Source organism: Eleutherodactylus coqui, chromosome 2 (assembly GCF_035609145.1).
Source record: "Eleutherodactylus coqui strain aEleCoq1 chromosome 2, aEleCoq1.hap1, whole genome shotgun sequence".
Taxonomy (NCBI): domain Eukaryota; kingdom Metazoa; phylum Chordata; class Amphibia; order Anura; family Eleutherodactylidae; genus Eleutherodactylus; species Eleutherodactylus coqui.
In genome coordinates this window covers 235,314,960-235,341,978 of record NC_089838.1, presented here as the reverse complement: position 1 = coordinate 235,341,978, position 27,019 = coordinate 235,314,960, and the positions used below count along the sequence as shown (strand labels likewise).

General features: G+C 40.9%; 1 protein-coding gene across 1 annotated transcript in view; it reads left to right on the top strand.

The window, feature by feature from the left end:
* Positions 1-27,019, top strand: part of ATP8B4 (ATPase phospholipid transporting 8B4 (putative)) — a 211,453-nt gene that overhangs the window by 148,555 nt on the left and 35,879 nt on the right. Inside the window, exons 14-18 of the mRNA XM_066592633.1 lie at positions 10,122-10,330; positions 11,570-11,613; positions 13,233-13,398; positions 17,750-17,938; positions 26,388-26,503. Coding sequence (XP_066448730.1) covers positions 10,122-10,330; positions 11,570-11,613; positions 13,233-13,398; positions 17,750-17,938; positions 26,388-26,503 — 724 coding nt within the window. The remainder of the gene's footprint in view (positions 1-10,121; positions 10,331-11,569; positions 11,614-13,232; positions 13,399-17,749; positions 17,939-26,387; positions 26,504-27,019) is intronic.

The following is a 27,019-nucleotide window of genomic DNA, read 5'->3' as shown; positions in this document are numbered from 1 at the left end:
AATGAGTCTTCCCCGGTCATCTGGATGTTGCGCAACTTTTGAGATGTAAATCTTACCTAGGATTCTTGATTTATTTATTTTTTAGTCCCTCCCTATTAAAATTCTTGTGTCCCATCTTTAGTCACTATCCACTACTCAAATTAGATTTGTCTGGGTGAAAAAACCTGCTGGAATGAAACATTCCCTTCATTGTAGACCCAAAGAAAAAGGGTCTACAGAAACATATTATCTAGCCTCCTACCTAGTTAGTATTATAGACTGGTGCTGACATGCATAGGAGAAACTCTGAGTTTCTATCGAGCAAAGCTTTTCAGATATTTCCCTTTCTGCCATCCTGATTGTGGCCTGACCCTCAATCTGTCTTACTACAAATTGGCGTCAGAAACTGTTGTTGTTGTTAGCTTTTTAGTCGTTCACGACCTTTGGCGACCCTAAAGGTGAGCTCCCTCCATGTTTTTTGGTTTTGCACTGCTTCTTTTAGTTGTGTGATATTTATGCCAGTATCAGCTTTGACAGTATCAAGCAATCGTGTCCTTTGACGACCAGGTCATCTTTTGCCACTGATCTGTCCAAGCATTATAGATTTTTCTAGTGACTCTGCTCGCATTACATGGCCAAAATACTTGAGTCTGAGTCTGGTCATCTTGCCCTTCAGTGATATATCAGGTCTTATCCAATTCAGGACTTCTCTGCTTGTTACTCTTGCCTTCCAGGAAATATGCACCAGTTTTTGCCAGCACCACAGCTCAAATGCAACAATTCTCCTCCTATCAGCTTTTTTCGCAATCCAGCTTTCACATTCATACATGGCTATGGGGAAAACTATGGTTTGCACTATACTGCATTTAGTTGCTATGCCGATATCCCTACTTTTCCAAATTTTGGCCATGTTTGGCATCACGCTTCACCCGAATGTTATCCTACGTTTTATCTCTGGCATAGATTCTCCTGCCTGGTCAATTTTTGAACCAAGAAAGATAAAGTTGCGCACGCATTCTATGGCCTCATTGTCGCCAGTGGTTGCAGTCTTACCTTAATTTGTAGCATAGCCGGCTGGGGTCAGAGTACATAGCCACTTTGATATTACCCAAGCTGATTCCGCATTCTTCATGCTTGCTACACTATTATGGATCCCCAACTTCTGGGCCTTGTAGATGTATACAGTTGACCCATTCCTTTCACTCCTTCCCTTCTTGGTGCTCCTTTTTGAGAGAAAATACTCCCTTTGAGGTGTTGTATGGGTTGTGGCTAGATTCGGTATACCTTATCTACTGCTTATTCTTTGCGCCTGTCACCCCTCAGGTATTTACTGTTGGTATCATGTTCTTGTGCGTTAACACTCTCTGATGCCAGAAGTGAGTGTATTTTGTTAGTGATGTGGCTTGTCAGATCCTTGGCCCGTTTTGGGACGGTGTGATTAGGGTGACTATCGCGGATTCCGTAATTCAAATCCGGTTTTGTGAGATCGGCCGAAAGGTCTATCCTCAAGTTTCTAATAATCTCAGCATGGGCTTGCATCTCTCCACTAGGGAAATAAACGACTCAGCCCAACTTATCCCTATGGTTTACTAGGATTAATGGCATCATGTACATGGAGGACTTAACCTCTTCTCTGTATAATACACAAGTTTTGGCTACCATATCTTTTTCATGGTTATTCAGTTTTTACTTGGCTTAGTGGAAATTAATGGTTGTTCCTTATGGCATGTGGTTATTGTTGTCTATTGTGTAGTGTTGGGGGGCTCTTCCCTCTGTGATTCTACCCTACTGTTTAAATAAATTATTTATTTAAAAAAACTAACTTTGTTGTTTATGCCATTTGGTGTCTTTGTGGTTTCTTCTTTATAGGAGAAACTACAAGGGGCCTGCAAAAAGGAATTACAGAGAATATAAAATTAATTGAAACAGGTGTAGGCTATGAACATTTAATTAAACATATGAAGTGTGAACATGAAGATAATGGTGATTTATTACAATTTACAGGAATTGAATATGTGGGACATCCTAAAAATAGTGAAGATAGACATAAATTATTGCTTTAAAAAAGTGCTTGGAGTTCTAGACAAGCTATAAGGCCATTCTCACACACACCATTTCAAACACCGCATTAATGTTGGAAAACACCTCCATTGATTTCAATGGGGCTTCTCAGACGAGCGTTCTAACACTGCATTTCTAATGCTGCGATTTTTAAACACTGCTCTATTTTCAACATGCATTTCACCACTTTTTAACGCACCTCATCACCCATTGTAATGATGGGGTGCGTTAAATGCTGTTACCCAGAGGAGCGTGCATGGCCATTTGAGTCTCCTCACTCACCGTCTAGGTGCTCTCCCTAAGGAGAAAAAATGCTGTTGAATGCCTTTAAAACTCTGTTTTTTAACAGACGCCTGTGTGAGAGTGGTCTAAGAATTAATTGCATATTTTTTTAGAATGGTTTAAATGTTGATTTGCACTGATGTACAGTCTCCAAGGTGTTAATTGGGCATGTGTATTTAACAAACCTCATGATGCAGACACCTGGTGCAAGGCTTGTCTTGTGTCTTGCTTTTCATTATCTTTGCTTGGATAAGTTACATGGATTCCAGGCTCTTGAGCGCTGTTTGTTTTTGTTGTTGTTCTGGCATTGCAATATACAGAGAAGACCTCCATCGTGTGACAGGAAAATAGGTGAGGGGTGCAGAGATGGGGGTAAAAGTGTTTTTGCTGGAGTAGCCCTTTTGTTATTTTTAGTAGCCTTTTTATATGAAGCTGTTTATTTTTGATCCTGCATTGTTGCGCAATTCATGAACAAATTTGATTAGGTTATATGGGCAGTTGGTTTTAACTGCAGATATAAACCCTTTATTTACTTCAGGATACCTCTTTATATAGACTGCAGAGTAATTTACACATTTTAAGACTGGTAATATAACAGGCAGAAATGTACTGACCTTCAGGTTTGATACTTTGAAAAATGTGAGGAACAAAGTAATCTTGTAGGTATGATACTTTTAAAGGCTAGCAAAAAGAGATGATGCTACAGCAAGCTTCTGAACCTACTTGGGATTCTTCCTCAGGCATAATAGGACAGATCTGAAGAAGTATGTATGTATGCATAAGAATAAAGGGGCTCAGACATAGTGTGATTACTTTGCACTTAAAACAATAACAGAGCTAGATGAGCAGAGGAGTAAACGCCTAATTAGTCCACTGATAAGGATGTGAGAGTTTTATGGTCTTTTAATTGGTATTGGGGGAGACACCAGGCCTGTGTGTTCTGTCTGCTACAGATTTCTCATATAGTCCATAGTCCATTCTGCCGTAAAACCTTTTGAAATGTTTATACCTGTATTGAGAGTATCAAAGATGATTAGAAACTTGTACTCCCTAATTCTTCTATGACGTTGAGCTTTGAAGTTGCCTTTTAATATAGTAACCTTCATATGTTCTATGTTGTGTCCATGACTGCAAAAATGCTCAGGCACAGGCAATTTGGTCTTTCTTTCTTTGTGCGGCAATGAGACTTTATCCTTGCTTTAAGTTTTTGTCCTGTTTTTTTAACATAAAGCTACCCAATAGGATATTTACTGCACAGGATCAGGTACACAACATTAGACTTGGGATATGTGCATATCCTAAGGATCTTATAGAAGTGTGTGTGTGTGTGTTTGTATATATATGTAGCTCCGAAAGCTTGCTGCTAGTCATTAAAAGCTATCATATCTACAAGACTACTTTGTTTCTCTTATTGAGAACAATCACATTTTACTCAACTGGCTAACACCGTACCAAAATTTTTTCTTAAAACTTTGAACACATATGATCTCTGTTGCAGGTAAGTTGTGTGTATGTAGACAGACTTTGCAACATTTCATCATAGATCACAACTTGTTCACTTCAACTAAAAGTGGGACTTCACTATATAATGAAGCTGGCTACAAATATATCCAGTAGGTTACTTTAGCTCTTGTGGCATGGGATGAATCCTTAAGGGTGCTGTCTAGAATGCAAAAAAAGGCTGTATCTTTCTAGAAACAACACCACTTTTGTAAATGGGTAGAGATGAGCGAGTATACTCGCTAAAGGCAATTGCTCGAGCGAGCATTGCCTTTAGCGAGCATCTCCCCTGCTCGAGACTGCAGGTTCGGGTGCCGGAGCGGTGAGTAGCGGCTGTCAGCAGGAGGGAGCGGGGGGGAGAGAAGGAGAGAGAGATCTCCCCTCCGTTCCGCCTCGCTCTCCCCCGCAGCTCCGTGCCCGCTGCCAGCACCCGAACCTGCAGTCTCGAGCGGGGGAGATACTCGCTAAAGGCAATGCTCGCTCGAGCAATAGCCTTTAGCGAGTATACTCGCTCATCTATATTAATGGGCCATTTCTGCTATTGCAGTCTAGTACCATTTTTTCAATGGGAATAAGTTGCAATACCGAACACAGACCATGAGCAAGAACAGGGCTGTTTCAGAATATAAAGTCAGACACTTTTTTTTCTAATTCCAGAAATCCCTTTTAGGCTGTATTCAGATGGTGAGGTAAAAACTGCACCTGGAAAAACCACATGCTGTTTTGCCACAATTCTTGTGGTTTCTGATGCGACTATGGTTCTTACCACAACTATATTGGAGATGTTGAAAACATAGGAATTTATCCTACCGTTAATTCCCCTTCTGAAGTCCTCATAACAGTATACACATGGAGGTTGTTCCCTGGACTCCTGTAGGGGCAGGAAGCGGAAAAGTTTAAAAGTATCCCCCCACCACCACCACCACCTAATCCCCAGTGTGTCCCAATAACAACAGCGACTACATCCTTAACCAAAAGGTGTTTTTTATTGTGCTCAAAACCTCTTCAAACAGAAAACAAACACAACATGCTTAGCTCATGTGGGAACGTTTGAGGAACCAACAGGCAGAGAGGGGAAAAAAGCCCATATGCTGTGATGATGACTCCAGAAGGTGAGTTAATGGTACGATAAATTCCTATGTTTCCCTTGTCATCATTACAGCATACACATGGAGGAATACCAGGTCAAGAGACAGGGCTTAGGGCAGAACTACACCCTATAACACTTTTCTTCCAAAGTCTGTATCTTGACCGGCCTCCAGATCTAGTCTATAATGCTTAACAAAGGTGTGGTTGTTAGACCACGTGGCGGCTCTGCAGATTAGATCAGTGGTGGCATGAGCTTTTTCTGCCCAGGAGCAAGCTATGGTCCTGGTAGAGTGGGCTATCAGTCCTTCGGGGGAAGAAACACACTGGGATCTGTAGGTCTTCTGAAGAGCACGTCTGACCCACCGGGCGATTGTATCCTTAGAAGCGGCTTTTACCCTGGCCGGCCCCTGAAATTGAATAAAGAGGTTATCAGAATTCCTGAAGGAATGTGTTGCCCTTAGGTAAGCTAATACTGCCCTCTTGACATCCAAATTGTGGAACTTCCGCTTCTTCTCATTCCGGGGGTCTTGGCAGAAGGAAGGAAGGGTTATTGATTGCCCCCTCTGGAAGTCCGTTAGGACTTTCATCTGGACAAAGTAATTTTTACACTAGATACCTTCTTTCAACCGAATCATCATATAGGGTGCCTTATGGGAGAGGGCCTGTCCCACCCATCTAGCTGATGTAATTGCTACTAACAGAGCTACTATATATGTGAGAGTAGTAATAGATAAATCTGCTAGGGGATCACAGAGTTGTTGTAAAACCAGGGTTAAATCCCAAGGAGGAGTAGTATTCCTGATAAAAGGGGTGAAGCCTGCTAGCTCTGTTTAAGGAATTTCCTGACCCACCTGTGTTCCACCAGAGAAAGGTCAAAGAAATCCTCCAAGGCCACATCCTGCACTTTTAGGGTATTTGGGCTTAAACCTTTATCTAATCCCTCCTGTAAGAAGTAAAGGATTTTAGGGATCTCTGGATGAGGCAGGCCCTGGATATCCTGACGCATACACTCTGAGAATTTTTCCCAGACCTTTGAATAAATTTTTCTAGTAGAGGATTTCAGACTTTCGCAGAGGGATGACATGACTTTATTAGATAGGCCCAGATCCAAGAATTTTACCCTCTCAGTATCCAGGTGGTTAGCTTGAACCTCTTAATCTCTGGGTACTCCAGAGGTCCCTGGAGTAGAAGGTCTAGCCTCATTGGCAGGTGAATGGGATCCCTGAAAGAGAGGGAGTTTAGCAACGGGAACCTGGGCCTCTTGGGCCAGAAAGGAGCTATCAAAGCAGCTCTGGACCTTTTTTAGCATAAGAGGGATTAGAGGCAGAGGAGGAAAGGCGTAAGCTAAGTCCCAGTCCTATACGTGGGAGAGTCTGTGCCTAAGGCTCGAGCATACGCGAATCGGGAGAGGACTAGGGGATATTTGGTGTTTCCCCCAGAGGCAAATAGGTCTATTTGCGGGGTGCCCTATTACTTGGTCAGTATATTGAACACTTGAGGATGCAGCGCCCATTCTCCCGAGTAATCTGCTGAGGTAATCCGCCGTGACGTTCTCTGACCCCTTCACATGAAATGCTGATAGAGAAAGGGTCAGTTGTTCCGCCCAGAGCAGGATCTTTGATGCCAGCCGCTGAAGGTGAGGATTCCTGGTGGCGAATAAGGGATACAGCAGTTACGTTATCTGAAAAGATTTTAACGTTTCCCTCTTATATCTACTTTAAGGTTGTGTAGAGATTTCCAGACTGCACTTAATTCTTTGAAATTAGAGGTTTGAGCTTCTTTATAAGAACTCTAAGTCCCTTGTATATACTTCCCATGTAGGCGGAGCCCCCAGCTAGTCAAGCTGGCATCAGCCGTAATCAGCCACTCTGTGGCTTTAGCAAGGTTATCTACAGACATCCACCAACGAAGGGATTCCTAGACCTTGGTTGATATGAAAATCATTTGGTTTAGCGAAGACTGGGGCCTGTCCCAGCTTTTAAGAATAAGAATTGCAGACCTCTACTATGGGATTGGGCCCAAGACACAATACTAATACAGGAGGTCATCAGACCCAATACTCTCATGGCCTCTCTAATAGGTATCCATGGAACCCTGTAGAGGGTTACACAGGCTTCTCAAATATGTCGACTTTTGGAGGGGGGGCAGGGAGGAGCACTGGAGGTGGGAATCCAGCATGACCCCCAAAACTTTCTTTCTAAGGTCGGGTTCTAGGCTGGAGTTCTGTGAGTTACAAGCCAGCCCAGGTTTTGCAGTAGAGCGAGTGTAGATTCTAAATGTGAATGTAGATTTACCGGGGATTCTGCGATAAGGAGGACATCTTCCAGATAAGGAATAATGGTTATGCCTAGTTTGTGCAAATATGCCACCATGTCTAAAACTACTTTGGAGAATAAATGGGGGGCAGAGAAAATCCCAAAGGCCATAAAGTAAACTGGAAATGGCGGACTGAACCCTCTATCTGCGATGCAAACCTGAGATCCTTTTGAGAGTTGGGATGGATGGGCATGTGGTAGTAAGTATCTTTTAAATTGATGGCGGACATGACTCTGTTTACATTAATAAAATAGTTTGTTGTTTTAATGGTTTCCATTTTAAAATTTTTATTACTGATTTTATTTAGAAATTTTAAGTTTATTATGATTTGATAAGAACTGTCTGTTTTGGTTTTTTTTTACTAGGAATAAAGGGGAATAAAACACTTTCTGGTAGTCCTCTTCAGGAACAGGGACAACGGCCCCTTACAGATTTTGAATCCCTAAGAGTAAGGCCTGTTGAAGGGAGGGGGGCTGGTGGGAGGTTACCATGAATCTCCTAGGAGGTAACAAGGAGAATTCAATCTTATAGCCATGTGCTATCAAACGCAAAACACACCCGTTAGATGAAATGTTCTCCCATGAACTATAGAAAGAGGACAATCTCCCACCAACTTGTTGTGCGGAAGGACTAGAGGGACTTTTGGATGGAATTTTACTCCTTCCTCCTGTAGGGTAAGACCATCGTCCAGTTTTCCCCTTTCCCTTGTATGCTCTTGATGAGGAATGGGGTATATGTGGTCTCTTGGAGGGTCTGTCGACCGGTAATCCCTGGCTTTTATCGGCTGCTTTCTCCAACAGGCGTTCCAGGTCCAGGTCAAATAAGTGTTGGACTTGGAATGGCAGGGTGCAGAGCCTGCTTTTAGACAAGCTATCCCCTGACTAGGATTTTACCCATAACGCTCTTCTGGCAGTGTTAGAGAGAACCGCGATACGGACCCCATCTACTAGAAACCCAGTGGCCAATTGCAGGAGAGGGAAACAATTAGAGATTTCCTCCCTTGTGGCTTTTTGGGCTATTAGTGTACTGTGCTGGTCCAGCTATATTGACATAGATCTAGCCACAAATTTGGCCGCAATATTAAATTTAATTGCAGAGTTTTCTGCATTACGCTATCGACTTTATTATCCATGGATTCCTGTAATTGGGAGACATCCTTAAAGGGTAAGGAGGCTCTCCTAGTAATTTTAGAGATGGATGTATCAACTTTGGGGATAGCTTCAAAGACTGCTACATCGTCCTCCGAGAATAGGAATTTATCCTTTAGGTCCTTAGATAGCACAGGACTATGTTTGGTATTTTGCGATTCTTTTTGAATCAACTGCTTCAGTATTTCATTCACAGGAAACACCGGTTTGCGCCGGGGTATAAGACCTCGAAACATCTCATCCTGTACGGAACGGGGATGCTGTATTTCTTCCCTGGAGTTGGTCTATGTCCAAGGAGGAAAATAGATATTTTTTCTCTTCCTGCACATTGTGGCTGAAAATGGATAATTCCCCCGCCGAGAGGTTGTCACCTAACTCTGACTCAGGAGTCGTGAGTTTCGCCCTTTTAGTAGATGTAAAAGAGGCTGGACATGGAGGACTAGACTTTCTTACGTACAATAGCGCGGTTATCTGCCATCACAGAAGCTTTTTCCTTCAGTAAGATATTTACGTTACAAGCCGTACAAAAAGATTTGGTATATGTATCGTCCAGGTGCTTTAAGCACACCGGACATTTTTTACTCTTCCTCTAGTCTCCTTGGGTTTCTGTGTATCCTAGTCCTGCAAGACATGGAGTGTAAAGATGTTATAGCGTGTACCGTGCTGACAGTGTGCATTCGTAGGCCCTTCCCTGGGCTTCATGCCCACGCAGGCGTAGGCAAAAGGCCTGGGAGGGAAGGCTTTCCCGGGGAAGCCAGGCAGCATGCCATTGAGATTTTTCCGCTATGACTGTCCTGTAGGGACAGTAAAACACTGGAGATTAGTTGGGGGTAGGGACTTTTTTTTACTTTTCTGCTTCCTGTTCCTACAGGAGTCCAGGGAACAACCTCCATATGTATGCTGTCATGATGACGATTTTTAACCGCACCTCAACTGAACCATCTGAATGCAGCCTTAAAGGATACTTCAGGAATATATATTGTTGCAGTGTACATTTACTATAGTATGACACAATTCTGTTGTTGAAAGAGCTTCTTTACTCTACATAGTATATAATGTATATATGTATGTATATATGTGTGTGTGACACACATGCATAATACATATGCAATAATGTATATGGTGTAATTTAACTGTTTGGATTTTCTCAGGTTATAGTTTTTGTTAGTATGTTTAACAAAGTATAGCACTTAAATTGGTTTTCTAATCAGAGACAACCTCTCTAAGAATATGGTCCATAGGGGCAATAAGCTAATTACCTCAGGTCCTGCTAATGGCACCAGCTGCAAACAGCTGATTTTTGCCTCGTCCAATCTGTCATTCCCTGCAGGGTAAATGTAGTATTACATGATAGCCATTCAGATGATTTGCCATCCTTGTAATAGAGCCACTCTACAAGAGCAAGTCCAATTCTTACAGACTATGTGTCTCCTTTCAATCTCCAACTCATATACAGGGGTGTCGAATGATGGATGGCACTCTATAACACGAATATGCCCTTCGGACAACCCCTTTAGACTAATTTTGTATACAGCTTGGCACATTTAACACATATTCGGGGTAACTACAAAAAATATAATTCATCGTGCTTTTCCATGTACTTCATTGTGAAAAGCATGCTTATCTATACATCACCCCATCAATCTTAGTATAAGCAATTTACTTGTGCAATTATTATTTTTAATATTTAATTTTGATGCTAATACTTATCCATTGCTTTCTATTTTGCAATTGTACCTTTCACAGTGTTGAAGTTATTCGACTGGGACATAGTTACTTTATCAACTGGGATCGTAAAATGTTCTACTCTAAAAAAGGTACCCCTGCCGAGGCTCGGACTACAACCCTTAATGAAGAATTGGGGCAAATAGAATACATATTCTCAGACAAAACCGGGACACTTACTCAGAACATTATGACATTCAATAAATGTTCAATTGATGGAAAACTATATGGTAAGTAAAATAAAAATATACCCATATGCATAAATTGGGTTGTTTTACATTAATCTGTTCCCTATGGTTCAGTGTGGGTTATTTTTATGCTTCCAATGATCACTTGGGCACATGTATAATTAGGGTGTTTAAACTGCAACATACCTGTGTGTCTGTGTGTAGATGTATTCTGTGTGTGTTTGTGTACACATACAGAAAAACGTTCTACACAGTTAAATATATATTAACAGAAAAAATCTTTTAGATTTGTTTATATAATACCGTATGTAGACAATTTGAGATTTAAGACCTTTTTTTTAATCCAGTTCTGCTGCACATTGAGTGAACTTTGATCTTTCAAGATATTGAGTTCCGCTTGAGTTGAAAGGCTGTGTACACCTTTGCACTCCTTTTTTTTTTTTTTAATCAAGGTATCTTTGAAAATGAAGGCTTTTTGTAAAATAAAAGAGAAAAATTAGTATTGTCATGCTCATAATGACCCATACAAAAAAAGTTAATCCACACAAAAAAGTTAGCACATTTTTTAACATGAATGGTGAACAGTGATAAAGAATACAAAAAAACCATGCCGAAAATAGCTAATTTTACATATCTTGCCTCACAAAAAACATTTTAGAAAAGAAAAGGTTAGGGGTCTTTTAAATGCAGCAATACCGAAATATATCTATATATTTTTCAAAGGTGTACAAAAGTAACAGAACATTAAAATTTATATAAATGTGGTATTGATGTAATCGTACTGTCCTGCAGAATTAATTTATCTTATTATTTATACCACACGGTGTATAATGTAAAACAAAATAAACAAAAAACAGTATCGGCATTGCAGATTTTTTATTTTTGCCTACATTAAAAATTGAATAAAAAGTGATCAAAAGTTATATATTCCCACAAATGGAATAAATACAGCAAAAAAACAAGCCTCGTAGAGCTCCACCGATTGAAAAATAAAAACGTTATGGCTCTTGGAATGTGGCAACACAAAAGCCTTTTTTTTAATAGTGTGTTTTGTGTACAAAAATAGTAAAACGTAAGAAAACTGCGTAAGCTTGGTATCGCCATGATCGTGCTGACACAGAGTAATGTGATCACGTTATTTATTCTGTGGGCTGAATTCTTCAAAACTGAAAGCTTTAAAACAATGGTGGTGAATCTTTGGCCATGTTCTTTTGAATATACAGAAAACTCAGAATTGTGGTTGGACGTTTAGCCTTATGGCTTTGAGTTTTGTATTTCTAGGTGAAGTACGTGATGAGCTGGGTCGTAAAGTGGAAATTAATGAGGTATTGGCTATTTTCATTTCTGTAAAATGTTTATTATTGTTTCATATGTGCAGTTTTTTTTTACACATAGAAAAACTATGCAGGAAAACTAGCAAAGCAACGCAGCATAATGTAGGTATAGATTCTCATCCGCAGCAACCAATACCGTATATACCGGCGTATAAGGCGACAGGGCGTATAAGACGACCCCCCAACTTTCACCTTATACGCCGGTAATACAGTGGAGAAAAAAAAAATCAGTACTCACCTCCCCCGGCGTTCTGTCGCGCTTCGGCAGGCTATCGCTCCCATCTGGTCCCCGGCAGAACATTGCTTTCTGAATGCGGGGCTTGAAATCCCCGCCTCCAGAAAGCTAATACACACGCCGTCAGCCAGTTACAGCCATTCAATGACATCATTGAATGGCTGTGATTGGCTAAAACACACGTGGCTTCAGCCAATCACACTATTCAATGACATCATTGAATGGGTGTGATTGCTAACACACTTGCACCTTCAGTCAATCACAGCCATTCAATGATGTCATTGAATGGCTGTAACTGGCTGACGGCGTGTGTATTAGCTTTCTGGAGGCGGGGATTTCAAGCCCCGCATTCAGAAAGCGATGTTCTGCCGGGGACCAGATGGGAGCGATAGCCTGCCGGAGCGCGACAGAACGCCGGGGGAGGTGAGTACTGATTTTTTTTTGTATTACCGGCGTATAAGACGACCCCCGACTTCAGAGCAGATTTTTCGGGGTTCAAAAGTCGTCTTATACGCCAGTATATACGGTAAGTTTTTTTAAATTGTTTAACCTTACAATTTTGATGCAACAGTCATGCAAAGATTAACTACATTAGATATTTTTCTATTAGGTATATTATCTTGTTTAGAGCTAGGGGTAACAGGCATTGGAAGTATTCATTCCAGCCAAAATCCCTGTCAAACTTATTCCCTCTCAGTCACAGTCAAAATGTGACTTGAATGAATTGAGCAAATGAATGAACCAGTAAAACATTTTTGTCTTTGTTGAACATATAATGCCAAATGCATACTCTGAGAAAAGTGCAGTAAAATAGAATGCATGTAAAAAAGGAGATGTAACTTGTGTGAGGAGTTTAACTGGAATGGGATGAATTGTAGAGTAGTAGCATTATAATATATTCTTTGTAGACACCAGAAAAGCTAGAAAACATCCTCTGTCAAGAGGTGTGGCTGCTAAATGTCAGGGAATGTCTGTAATAAAAAAAAATCATTACCCATAAAAAAAAAAAAATTGGCCATAGTTTGTCGATGTGCAAGCACAGCTGCTTCAAATAAACTGGAATTTAGATTATAACACTTGATTCTCATGAGAACTTTGTGACATTTTGGGTCAGTGATTATTCGAGCTAGGCGCAATCCAGAACACACTCACTAAAGATAAATATGGATTAACTTTCCTTCTGGCAGTCATACACTTCGTTGTCTACATGTATGAGTTATGATTGTGGTATGGTATTGAATCATATAGGATTTCCTCCACATTTTATTATTCATTGGGGGATTAATATCCAATGTGTTTATCTGTGATTATTTCATCATCATTTACTGGTTTGTGCTCGCTTCTGTTATGAACATTCTTGTCTTTTATTTTCCAGAAAACCGCTCCAGTGGACTTTTCATTCAACCCTCTTGCTGATAGCAAGTTTCACTTTTATGATCACAGCTTAATCGAGGCTATAAAGCTAGAAGAGACCCATGTGCAGGAGTTTTTCCGATTACTCTCATTATGTCACACGGTTATGTCCGAAGAGAAGAATGCAGGTTTGTATTCCTCACCGTCACCAGTGGATTCAGTACTGGAAACTGAATCCAAGAATGTCACAGTTCAGAGATATCAAGCTTTTGGACTCTACAGTTCAGTTGCCTTTCATCGGCATTTTACTGTAATATTTAATTTCCCAAGTCATTGGCTCCAATTCCTGCACTTAGTGTTCCTTAGAAGAAAATATTATTTCACGATTGTTTCCCCAAGTTTCATTTCAACATTTTCCTTGGCAAGTGTCTATTGTCAGTTTAAATGATGTGATGATGGTGAATTTTCATTTGTTTCTTGAAAGAGCTTAAGGACGAAGACTTTATTAGCTTGACATGGTTCTATACAGGGTTACCAAACCCTAGCGGGAAATCACTGTAAGCTAGCAGGTCTTTCCTGATCATCTGAACTGTCATCTCAGTGGACCACTAATCACAGCTATGAGAGAAAAATATTGTGTTTGCAGTTAATAAATTAATACACAAAACTAGCTCCATTCTATAAAAAAAAAGTCATTGCTCCTGTCTGTCAGTGGTCGTGCTTTATATTAAACCACAGAAAAACAAGAAGCAATACAGCAGAGGAGAGTGGAGCGCACGTAGGAATCACTGCTCCGTGTCAAATCAAGCACATGGCTACAACAGCAATCCTAAAACACAATGCTTAAAGGTGTTTTCCAGTGAAAAACTATTTATAACCTATCATCAGGATAGGTCATCAATAGTTGATCGGCCCGGGGTCCATTGCTCGGGACCCCGACCAATCCGCTATTGATAACGTATCCTGATGATGGGTTATCGATAGTATTTCTTTGGAATAACCCCTTAAGGGTGGCTGCACACGGGCATAAGCGCATATATGCTCACTATCGCAAGGCATATATGTGCTATGCAGGGCGCACAATCGCAGGCTATTGCGCCGAGATCACTGCATTTTACTGTACTTTATTGCACTGTCAGGACTGCTGCCATCGGTTCGGTCCTAGCAGCGGCATGTTTGAGTAGGCAGCCAAAAGTAGTTGGGTCAGCTGACTCGGTAAGTGGAGCCGGTTGAATCGGTAGGCTGATCACCTGATCTAGTACACCAAGGTGGAATTATTTAACCACACAAAATCGCATAGTTCCATGTGCAATTGCATGCAAACAGGGGCCTTCGCTGCGCAATTGTGCACAAAAATATAGTATTTTGCGTCTTTTTTCCCCGCGGGTTAAAAAAAACATGTGAAAGAACTCATTGAAGTCAATGGGCTCTATTTTCTGTGCATTATCGGTGCAGATTTTGCAGGCCACAAATGCGCTTGTGTGAGGCTGCCCTTATAGGCCCCCACTAAACTGCCCTGACTGTATGTACAAAAACAGTGATACAATTATATTATCATGGCGAGTTAAATGTTTAACTCTGCTAATATCGGTACCAAGTGCTAAGTTGGACATCATTCAAGGCACAGCGACCAATGCAATGCAGAAATTAAACATGTGTGAGACCAGGTCTGGAAACCTCTTGATGATGTGACATGTATTTAGTATGACTGCTTTTTGCAGCAACATGAATATGTTTTTGTTTAGATGTAAAGTTTGTAGACTTTTGTGTAGTGTATGTGGTACATCCCCAGTGGTAGAGAGCATGACGGGCACAATAAGTACCCTATCCATTCTCTACTGGCAAATCACCTCCTTTATTATGATGCAACATGGGCACAATACTGTTGTACACCCATGACAATCAGACACCGTAATAAGTCCCATAACTTTGCAGTTTTAGTTGAGAGTTAATAAGGCTCCAGAATTCCACTTGCTTGAAGACTTCACTTAGTACTGCGCCATAGAGGAGTTATGCTAAGAGACTTCCCAGTATTTATAATCTAGTTACCGCATGGCTTCTAAGTCTGACACGTGTTTGCAGTTCTTGAATTTTTAGAATTGCTGTGACTCAGTTCTGATACCAGTGAAATTGCTCATGATGTGTATGTTTACAAATGGGTCCCACACATCCTCCCGTGACCTTTTTTACAGGCATTAATTTGACCAAAAAAGGATGTTTTCTAAGCGTTTATAGATATTGCAAAACTTAAATGTTTAGCTTCCTGCCCGTTTAAGGTGGGTCCTTACAGTTTTATTAGTCATATATAATAAATACAGGCTTCTGTTAGGAGATTCTCTTATGCATACCACAGCTCTGTTTTGCTTGGATCATGGATCTTTCTTCCGTAATTCACATAGACTGTAGTTTCATATTCACACTTTTTTTTAAATAGAAGATCACTGGAATTGGTTACAAAATGTTGTTAAACTACATCAATTTTTGTACACCAGATTTATGGTTTTATCCACCAGATTTTATCACATTGTGCATTTAAGAGGACTTTTTAATCCTGTGTTGCCTGTGAATGAGGCTAATCCAATAACCTTATGTCTCACAAAGAAACACAAACTGACATACATTTCATAGGAAGACCAGTCATGTCCCCTGTCCACGGGCGTGATTTCGCTGGCGAATCACGCCATCTGAAGCTTTCCATAGCATTGCTATGGAAAGCGTCGGCCCCGTGTCCATGAGCAGAGAATCATTGTGATTCTCCGCTCGCGGCTGTCAATCAGCAGCATGCTGTGAATTGCCCCGATTCTCCGCGGTCAGCCTATCTATCAGATAAGGCTGACCGGCGGAGATTCATCTGCGGCTCCTGCTCTCGGGCGGCGGCTCCCGCGTCGGAGATCTGCCGCAGGACTTCGCAACGCCCGTGGACAGGGGGCCTTAAGAATTACTTTAGAACTATGCACAATGCTTAAGTGAATTGAATACTTACTGCCAGGATCCCTGACCAATTGTAGCTGTCTACTGGTGGTCCCAGACACTGTGACATGATTTCCGCAAAAAGAGAACAAAAAGTGGCACTCACCATGCATCACACTAATTTTTTTTTTCTTTACACCTCACCTAGACCGCCTAAATAATGATTATAGACCCTGGGCCAAATAACATTTATGCAAACCCCAGGCCAGACCCTAGCTATATTTACAGACCTATTATATACACAGACCCCAGACAAGTTCTCTCCCTGTTTAGAGCCCCCACACCCCCTCCATAACAATGTATCAGGTATTCATTAGAACTGACCAGAAAAGCTCAATATTTTTAGAATGACTCCTCTCTAGCACCAAAAGATTAATCATCATTAATAAGAATTATAGGTGAATTTAATGACATTGATGACACAGGTCATAATTCCCTCAACTCAAAGTTGATACTGCGCTTCAAGACAAGCAGATGGGATCATTATAACTGCCGAGGGCATGAAACAGCCAAAATCACCACCCCATCCAATTGACGAGGCAGGCAGCTAATGAGTTTCCTCTCCTGAAGCTTTTATTCAGCTGCGGCATGTACTTTCTGGTGTACACATACCACAGGATGAATGCCGCTTGTCTAAGATAGTGAACGGTGCAGATATTTTTAAAATCCACTATAGTCTAGTGCTGTATTCATGCAGGGCACTTTGGATGCAGTAAAAAACGCATGCATTTTCACTGTGGCCAAGCTTTGTATTACAGGTGAAGTTCTCATTCACTTCAATGGGAACTTGTTCTGCAATACTGAGTTTGGCCACTGTGGTGGGAACAGAGCTGTCTACTTCCTGCGGAAATCAGCTGAATGAGCACATGGGCCGGTGGACATTTGATCATTAGGGATCCCTGGCGGTAGAATCCTGGTAATCTACTGTTGATGGTCTATCCTGCAGGTAGGCTATCAAAAGCTTACATCAGGACAACCCCTTTAAGCACCAGTAATGCCCTGCAGGACATCAGAAAGCAGAAAAGCATTACATCTGTCTCAGATTGATCATGTTCATCCTGAGAAGGTTTATAAATTATTCCTATAGGTTGTGTTGCAGTAAATGGTACATGAAATTATATTTGACTCCATTTATTTGTGGAGTAGAAAATCAGAAGTAAATATTTCCATTTTTCCCCAATTTATTTCAATGGGATTTTTAAAAAAAGGAATGCTTTCAGCTTTTCTTTGTAAGGAACAAATAGGCTGTGCAATTAGTTTAGCTAAAAAAAAGGAGACCTGACGGAAGAAGATTGACAGCGTTCTTTTTTTTTTGAAAAGCCGTTGAAATGAATAGAGAAATAGCGGAAATTCTAATTCAGTTTTTCTACTCCAAATACGAGTGATGGAATGTTGACTGAAAGCCCTTACATAGATGTAAATATACCCTTAAATATAAAACTTAGCGTTACAATTTGACATTTCACTATACAGTAGAAGTTATGTTGAAAGCCTTGTTATGGAACAGTTTAAAAAGCTAAATATTCCTAAATGATGATTTGTTTTTCTCTCCTTTTTTTGACTGCACAGAGGAACTCGTTTACCAGGTACAGTCACCAGATGAAGGAGCATTGGTTACTGCAGCAAGGAATTTTGGCTTCATATTCAAATCTCGAACACCTGAGACTATCACTGTGCAGGAAATGGGGAAAATCGTAATATACCAGCTGTTAGCCATATTAGACTTCAATAATGTCAGAAAAAGAATGTCTGTGATAGGTAATGTATTTTTATGATACAGTATGCAAATTTCCAATAGGTTGCAATACTTGCGCAGTTTTCTATCTCTTATTTGCCTAACATAGGGAGCATTCATAAAGCATTATTTAATATGCTGTGTGATAAATCAGGCGGTTCTACTACAGAACAGAACCCTTAAAAACAGGCACTAAAGTGGTATCCTTGGCCAGTTCCATTACAGTGCTGTTTGCAGTAACTGTGACTGAACCCCCTGACGTAATCACACAGCATATACACTGTGTAAATGCTCTCCTATTTCCCAGGGAGCATTGCGTGGCCTATAAATCTCCCTACTCCATCTTGACAGTCTCCACAAGGAGACACAGTACCCTCCAGAATCATACAGCAGCCTTATCAGTCTTCTTGTCTGATACTGTCATACATATGGTCGTAAAAGGGCGTAAAAGTATTAGATAAGGGAACAAACTTTGTTAACGGAAGGTAACCCGTACCATTTTTTGGTTGTTCTTCTGTCTTTATAAGCTCCTAAATAAAAGGCCATTGTAAAAGTTGTTGATGAAACATGTTAAACAGTTTTGCACTGAAAACATACAATTGACCATATACTAGCCAAAGTTCACTAATTAGGTTTTACTTACAGTGAGTTTCTTTATATGTTATTTATAGTTTTTCATAGAATCACAGCCAAGGAGTTGTTCCATCAGGTAGAACACCTTTCAGAATATAGCCCCTGGGGTTATCAAGATTTCCCGTGTCCTACACCCAGCACCCCCCAGCATACAGCTGATTTTGCCAGGTTAAGCTGCTAAAAGCCAGGCATTTCTTAAAGGTCAAATGCAGTATTATACAAAGGCTGTTCCGATGAAGGGTAGTCATTGTCAAAGTGCTAACAGCCACTTGTCCGTCTTTCTGTGTGTGAGTTAAATGCAGAGCCTGACAGCACCTGTGAATGTCTGTTATAGACTCTTTGCTCCACCCCCTGATCACATGATGGTGACATCATCACCGTTCCTTTATCCTTGTGCACTGAATGCGGGATTATGGACAGACTACATCCCCCACAAACCCTGCAACCTCAGTTGATATGGGTACAGACGTCCTCAGTCTGGCAGTTTGTAGTTTGTTGTAAGACAACTGGACACCTGTGTGGAGACTCCAATAAATTACACCTCACAAATGTATACATACATAGCTCATATGCTCACAGGACCTGTGATTATGTCACTGTCAAGTGATCAGTCACATGGTTTCTGAGCAGAAGGAGGGATTATGGGCGGACAACATCCCCAACAAACACCTGCAGCCTCAGTTGCTATGGTTACAGCAGTACTCAGTCTGGCAGTTGAATAGCTGGTTGTGAGACAACTGGACACCTGTGTGAAGACTCAAATAAATGACACCTCACTAATGTCCACATACATAGCTGGCAGTGCATATTGACCAACAACATTGAAGCATAGTTCTTCACACTATCTTCACATCTCCTGAACGTGATATCATGTCATCTCAAGTGATAATGCCGCCAACACCAGTCGAGTCTTTATTTAATCCTAAACCGTTATCTAGTGTTTAAACAAACCGTCGCTGTCGTGCAAACATGTCACCACAGAGGGTTCAATCCCGCCATGAAGTTAATGCAGCTTACATGACACAGCGACAAGCCATGATTTCACCTCGTGCACCAGCTGAAGTTTATAAATATCATGCAGCAGATAAGCGAAAGCTTTGAGCGAGCATGTCTCCTCGCTGAGCTGCTGAAGTTTGTAAATGACGTGCAGTTGATATATGAAAGCAACGTAGCAGAGCTGTGTGTGTGTGTGACGTGCATGTAGCAGAGCTGTGTGGCGCATTGCACTACCAGAAACACTGGTACTATAATTTCCTAATAATTACTAGTAATACAGAGATGGCTCAAAGTCCACCAGAACAGAAGCTGCTTTTGCAATGCAACTTTCCCTTCCTTTCCACCTAAGGAAGTCTTAAATGGGGAACCCCCACTTCATGACATCCATATACCCCCTAGAGCATATGTATAGGCGTTGTTAACCAAAGGGATTTTTCAGGGAACTCATCCAGGGCACCTGCTCTTCAGGACAGAGCACATTGCTATCCTCATAATGGCAAGAAAAACACAATTAAGCTAAGAAGACAGACAGTTATAACCCTTAGAAGTGTAGGTCTGTTTTACAGAGAAATTCTCAAGAAAGCCAAGGTGGCAAGTCAGTACAGTTTCCTAGACCATGAAATTGCACTTGAAAACTGGAGGACTCTGCCAGGCCAAAAACCAGTACAAAATCGCATGACAAGTTTCTGAGAGTCAACAGTTTGCGTCATCAGTGACTCACCGCTCAAAATCTTCAAGCACAGCTTAATGCGGCAAGAAATAAACAAGTTCCTATTTCAACTGTGAGAAGAAGACTTCTATCTGTATGTTTGACAGGTAGAGTATCAGTAAGAAAACCACTGTTAATATTACAAAATAAGACAAAAGACTTGCCTGGTCTAAGCAGCACCTCCACTGGACTATTGAAGAGCAGAGGAAGGTCTTATTAGCTGATAAATCAAAATGTGTCATCTTTAGTACATCACACAGAGTTTTTGTACGCCGTCTAGTAGATGAAAGGATGATTCCTGAGTGCGTGACACCAACTGGCATACATGTAGGAGGAAGTGTGATGGTCTTGAGGCTCTTTTCTTGCATCCAGAGTGGGCAACCTGCACAGGGTAGAAAGTGCACTGCACAAAAAGAGCTACCACAGCATTTTGATATGCCATGCAATACCCTCTGGTGTACACCAAAACATACCTTTAGGCCAGCTGCACACGGCCGTGACGGGCTCCCCCGCAGAATTGCGCGGCGGAGCCCCTCACGGCGCCCCCCAGAGACCCCATACTTGCCTGCGGATCCAGCGTCTTCCGTCCCGCATGATGCTTCGGCGCGCATGCGCCGGCCGCGTCATATGACACGCCCACAGCGTCACATGACGCGCCGGCCGCGTCATATGACGAGGCTGGCAGTGGATGGGGAAGCGGTTTCACGCTATCTTCCGCTGTGCTACAGCGGAAGACAGCATGACGGACGAGCTTCCATTGACTGCAATGGAAGCCGTCCGCGTGTACACCTGCGGCAAATAGAGCATGCTGCGGGTGAGGACGGGTGATTTGACGGTGCGGAATTCCGCGATGGAATTCCGCACCGTGAGCATTGAGCCATTAGGTTCAATAGAGCCTAATGGCTGCGGGCAACTATTACGCAGCGGAAATCCGTCCGTGGGAAGGAGCCCTTAGGTCGTGTTGAAACGTCTTAATATGACAACAAGCCACTAGACTTCAAAAAATGGAATGACCTGCACAGTCACCAGACTTAAATCGGATTGAGCTTGTTTTGGATGAACTGGATAGATGCAATTTACAAGTGCAAAACATTTGTGGGATCTTCTGCAACAATGTTGCAAAGAAGTCTCTGAATGCAATTGTAGAAAGAATGCCTCGATTGCGTAAAGCTGTTATATGAGCTAGAGGTGGCTAGTCTGAACAGTCAAAAATCTAGATTTAATGTGGTGAAATAAGGTTAATCCGTTATTTTATTCGTCCTAACTTGTTTACTTGTTCTATGCTTTCATTTCAAAGTACATTTGAGACATTAAAGGGGTTGTCTCGCGCCGAAACGGCTTTTTTTTTTTTTCAATAGGCCCCCCGTTCGGCGCGAGACAAACCCAAAGGATGGGTTAAAAAAAAATATATATATATATATATTACTTACCCGAATCCCCGCTCTGCGACGACTTCTTTCTTCCTTCTCCAAGATGACCGCCGGGATCTTCACCCACGATGCACCGTGGGCTCTGTGCGGTCCATTGCCGATTCCAGCCTCCTGATTGGCTGGAATCGGCACACATGACAGGGGCGGAGCTACGATGAAGACGCGGGACCAGCTCTCCGGCACGAGCGGCCCCATTCACCAGGCAGAAGACCGGACTGCGCAAGCGCGTCTAAAAACGCCAGAAGACAGCGAATTTAGACGGATCCATGGCGACGGGGACGCTAGCAACGGAGCAGGTAAGTGAATAACTTCTGTATGGCTCATAATTAATGCACGATGTATATTACAAAGTGCATTAATATGGCCATACAGAAGTGTATGACTCCACTTGCTGCCGCGAGACAACCCCTTTAAGCTGTGTAAATAATGAAAACTAAAAATTGAGGTGCTCTGGAACTTTTGACCGGTAGTGTATGTGCCTAAAAATGGTACGAATAAAAATTACAGCTCATCACACAAAAAATCCTCACAGAGCTCTGTCAATGAAAAACACCAAACTTATGGATCATTAAATTCAGCAATGCCAAAAAAATATTTTCCAAAGAAAAAGGGGTTGTATTCTACAAAGGTGGGAAAACCTTTTTTTTTTTTAAGATAGATATATTATAAACTTGGCATTGCTGTTATTGTACTAGCCCGCAGAAAAAAGTTTATACTGCAAGATGAACACCATAAGAAATGGCAGAATTGATATGTATTTTTTCACCCTTCCCTTAAAAAAAAAAAATTAATAAAAGTTATACATGTACCCCAAAATGGTATCAATAAAAAACTACAGCTTGCCATGCAAAAAGCAAGCCTTCATATGGCTATATCAATCTAAAAATAAAAGAAGGTAATGGATCTTGAAAAGAAGAGATTAAAATCATTGCGTCTTTATGTCCAAAATAGGCCGCATCGCTAAGGGGGTTAAACAACAAATTCCTGTACTTCTGTATTTCTCCCCCAATGATCACATTAACATGTCCTTTTGGCTCATGAGCTGTAGACCCAAGAAAATTGCGTGGGACCTCTCAGTTGTAGCCAACTTAGATGTCTTGCCCATCTAACAGAAAAGATTTTGCCATCATTTAAATAGGCAGCAACTACATTCTGTTCTGAGAGATAGGAATTCCAAGCTGATCAAAATCAGATCTTTCAACTCAAAAAAAAAAAAAGTTTAGCAAATGCATATTCTCTTTGATTTCGGTCTCCGTAAGATTTTGTCTTACTCAGTTCCTAGAACTGTGAAACTCTTCTTTGGCTTGTTCCCACATTCAATCCATCTCCACCTCTCTGAATATTCCCTTCCAGACTGTGCCCTGTCTCCAAACCTTTTTTTTGCTACAGCCTTTTCTCTTTAAGTTATTTCAGTTTATCAATAATATGTACAGCTAATTTAAATATATTTACAGTAAAGATTAATTTCTTAAAATAAATGCTCTCTTTTAACATCACAATACCAAGAAGTGAAATGAGTCTGAATTTTCCCCTTATTTCTAAATTTCAATTTATTGTTCTTTCTGAGCCAGGAAACCCATTACTTATAGATGATGTTTCTTACAGTTTAGAAGTTGAACGTTTATATGTGCTATGTGGATAAGAAAAAAACATTCAGCTCCTAAAACACAAATTGGCTGTAAGCTGCGGTTGTCCTCAGAGATTTTCTAACCAAAACCACGAATAGACAAGAGATCTCTGTTATTCATCACAATTCTCTATCCACCCCTTTCGTGTCTGCTAATCCGCATGGAGACAAGTGAGACCAGTAAACATATGTTTGCCTATTCAGAAAGAATGAGCAGGGTAAAGCAGAATCTGTAGAAGAGAGAAAATCCAGCCTGTAGTTGGTTTTATAAGCATACATAGTCTAGTGATTCACAAATTGAAGTTGTTAAATACAACACCTGCAGTACTATATATGTTAACAATTAAATCAAAAGCACTCATTGTAAATATATCTATGTTTATATGGAATTAACAGTGGCAAAATGGTTTAATCTGTGCTTTGAGTTTCCAAAACCCTGGCTCTCTCCAATAAACTGCTCCACAACTACTCCTCCCCTCTGCTCTGGAGTCATGGCCCTAGTGGTCAGAGCAGAGGGTAGGTGTTGTGAAGCAGCTTACTTAACAGAGTTGGGAGCACTTTAGTGTTGGGAACCTTGCTGTTGGCTCTTGGGGAGTTCCATATACTGAATTAAAAGTTTTTCTCTTGGGTGATTTTGATACTAGAACCATAAATAGGTCTTCAAATATCTTATATAGCACTGTCAGCAGTTATGCAGGGTCAAAAATGCTGGCTCGACTCCCTCAAGGGTGCGTTCACTTGTCACTGATTTTGTTGCAGATTTTGTCTCGGATTTTGAAGCAGAAGATTTCACCCCTTCGATTTGAATTCAATTGAAAACGTGAAATCTGCTGCATAGCTGTTTTCAATGAAAGCTGGACTTGCAGTTACAAGCGCCAGCCACTACACAGAGGTCAGAACAGAGACTTTCGCTCCGAACCCTGTGTAATTTCGGCGCTGTCAGCGGGCACACAATCAGCTGATCAGTCAGGGTTCCGAGTGATGGACCCCAGCCGCCTAGTTATTGATGACCTATTTTCCCCAGAAAATCCCTTTAAATTCTGCCACAATTCCACATCAAAATTTGCATGCGGGTTTTGAAGCAGACTTCTGGAACGGCATATCAAGCTGCATCTTACAGCACATATTGCAGAAATATTCTGTCCATGTGATAGAGCCCATAAAGTGAAATAAATGTTCCAATAAACACTCTGTCTGCAGTAAATAAAGATAATGTGACACCCTAGTGTGGAGGTACACAACACTTTGTCTGCCGGCAGCTCCTGCCCTACTGGATAGAAACGCAGGCGATTGCCTACCTCTGTGATTGTTTAAAGATTGCAAGAACAGGTTTGCAATGAAGGCTAAAAATATATCTGTGTGTCAGACACCATTCAGGAACCAATGAGCCCTTTCATTTAATGCAGTGGCAAGCAATCATTAGTTAATGCAAGCGCCAGTCACACAGTTGTAGACTATGGCTGTGTGGCAAGAGACTGATTTAACTAATGAGCACTTTCTCCTGTAACAAGGGAAAGTGCTCATTGGTTCCACCATGGAACCTGACACACATATAAAGCCTGTAACTGTGTGACCTCTGCAGTGAAGGAAAGCACTCATTGTTACATAGGAGGCAGGATGGAAAATGGGGCAGGATATTTTATTTGTCCTGGCACCTTTATTCTAAATAGTGACAACAGAATGCCTCTCATTGTTTGGGTAGAGTGCCCCCAACAATACATTACAAGTTCCAGCAGAATTCCTTTCATGATTAGTGACATCAGAGTGCCCCACCCCCACCCACCCATTACTAATAGTGCCAGCAGTGTGCCCTTCATTTATATCAACAGTTTTTTATTAACCCTCTGACACCATACATTTATGGTGTTGCAGTCATGCTGTTAAGGAACAGTAACATAAATATATGGCTTAGTGATGACATGAACATCACCCACAGGAGGATGGCTGTAATTGACAGGTGGCCTTCCACAACAATGGCTGAGATCAGAGAAAACGCAGATCTCAGCCATTTCACCTCTTTACAAATTGTAAAGAACACAACATTTTTATCTACTGTATGCATGTGTAACAGATACACCATTAGAATAAATTTTTGTTTGTGCCTATTTTATATAAAAACAAACTTGTGGGAAAGAGGTCTTTTACATATATCAGCAATTTGCAACAATTTTTTTTTTTAAATTCTCATAAACGAAAGTAATTGATATGTTTCTGTAAAATTAAAACCTGCCAATTAGACTGATAAATCTGAATAATAGCAGCATGTTTCATTTTCAAGTTATTTACTGCCTTAGTGACCAAGCCTTTTTTTTTTTTCATTTAAAAAAAATCGTTACTCCTTTATTTATCCCTCAACGTAGCTGTATGAGGGCTTGTTTTGGGGGGATGAGTTGTATTTTTCAATGGTTCTAGTTAATGTACCATATAATGTACTGAAAAACTTTTAAAAAGTTCTAAGTGAAGTAAAGTGAAAAAAAAAATCTGCCATCTTTCAGTGCGTCTTGTTTCTACGGCGCACAAACTGTAACAAAAATGACATCATAATTTTATCCTATGGGTCACTACGATACCAAACTTATGTAGTTTTTTTTCTATTTTGCTGTACTACTTTTATTTATTTTTTTCAAAGACATTTATTTATTTTTAATTATTTTTTCTGCCGCCATCTGCGTGCAATAACTTTTTTAATTTTTCCATTCACAAAGTTGTGCAAGGGCTCATTTCTTGCGGGACGTCCTGTAGTTACATAAACCTACCCTTATAATGTTTAGCAAGTGTTGTGTAACAGTGATTGCGAAATAGTCGCACAATCGTTTTTGTCCTTTTTAGTAAGTAAGGTTAATGGCAAGCCGACTGGATTAATTGTATAGGCATATTTCCAAAAAATACAATACAACGGCAATTGGATTACATTACTTCCCATAATTGGAAAACCTTACATGGCAGAAAAAAACTGATATCATATTTGAATTCAGTGCACTAAAGTTACTATGAGCCGCATATCTGCTTATCGGTTAGAAAAATTGTGTTGCACAGTGTTATTTATAGCAGTTAACAATTGTGTTATTTTTCACCAGTGCGAAATCCAGAAGGACAAATTAAACTTTACTGCAAAGGTGCAGACACAATTTTATATGAGAGGCTTCATGTCAGTAGTGAAGAATTAATGTATATGACTTCAGAACATCTCAATGTAAGTAGCCTTCTATTACTAAAGGGTGGTGATTAAGTTGTGACCTGCATCTCTTTCTTAGAAATCATCAGTCTCCAAATCACTTTTAAAGGGTATAGATACCTTTTTGTACATTTTTTTTTAAATTTAATTGCATGTATTATGCGAAAAATATTTTTGGGAGATTTCAATGAAAAACTTTTAACCATTTCACTTCTGCAGCTTTCATGTGTTACAATTAGAGATGAGCGAGCATACTCACTAAGGACAATTGCTCGATCGAGCAATGAGCAGGGGGGAGAGAGAGATCCTCCCCTCCATTCCTCCCCGCTCTCCTCCGCCGCTCCCTGCCCGCCGCCGGCAGCCGAGCCTTTTCTCTCAAGCGGGCAGGTACTCACTAAGGGCAATGCTCGCTCAAGCAATTGCCCTTAGCAAGTATGCTCACTCATCACTAGTTACAATTCATTGAAAGCTGTTTAGTCTCCAGCCCCTCCAGTCTTCTCTTGGACATGATTTTAATTTGAATTCTGATTTGAT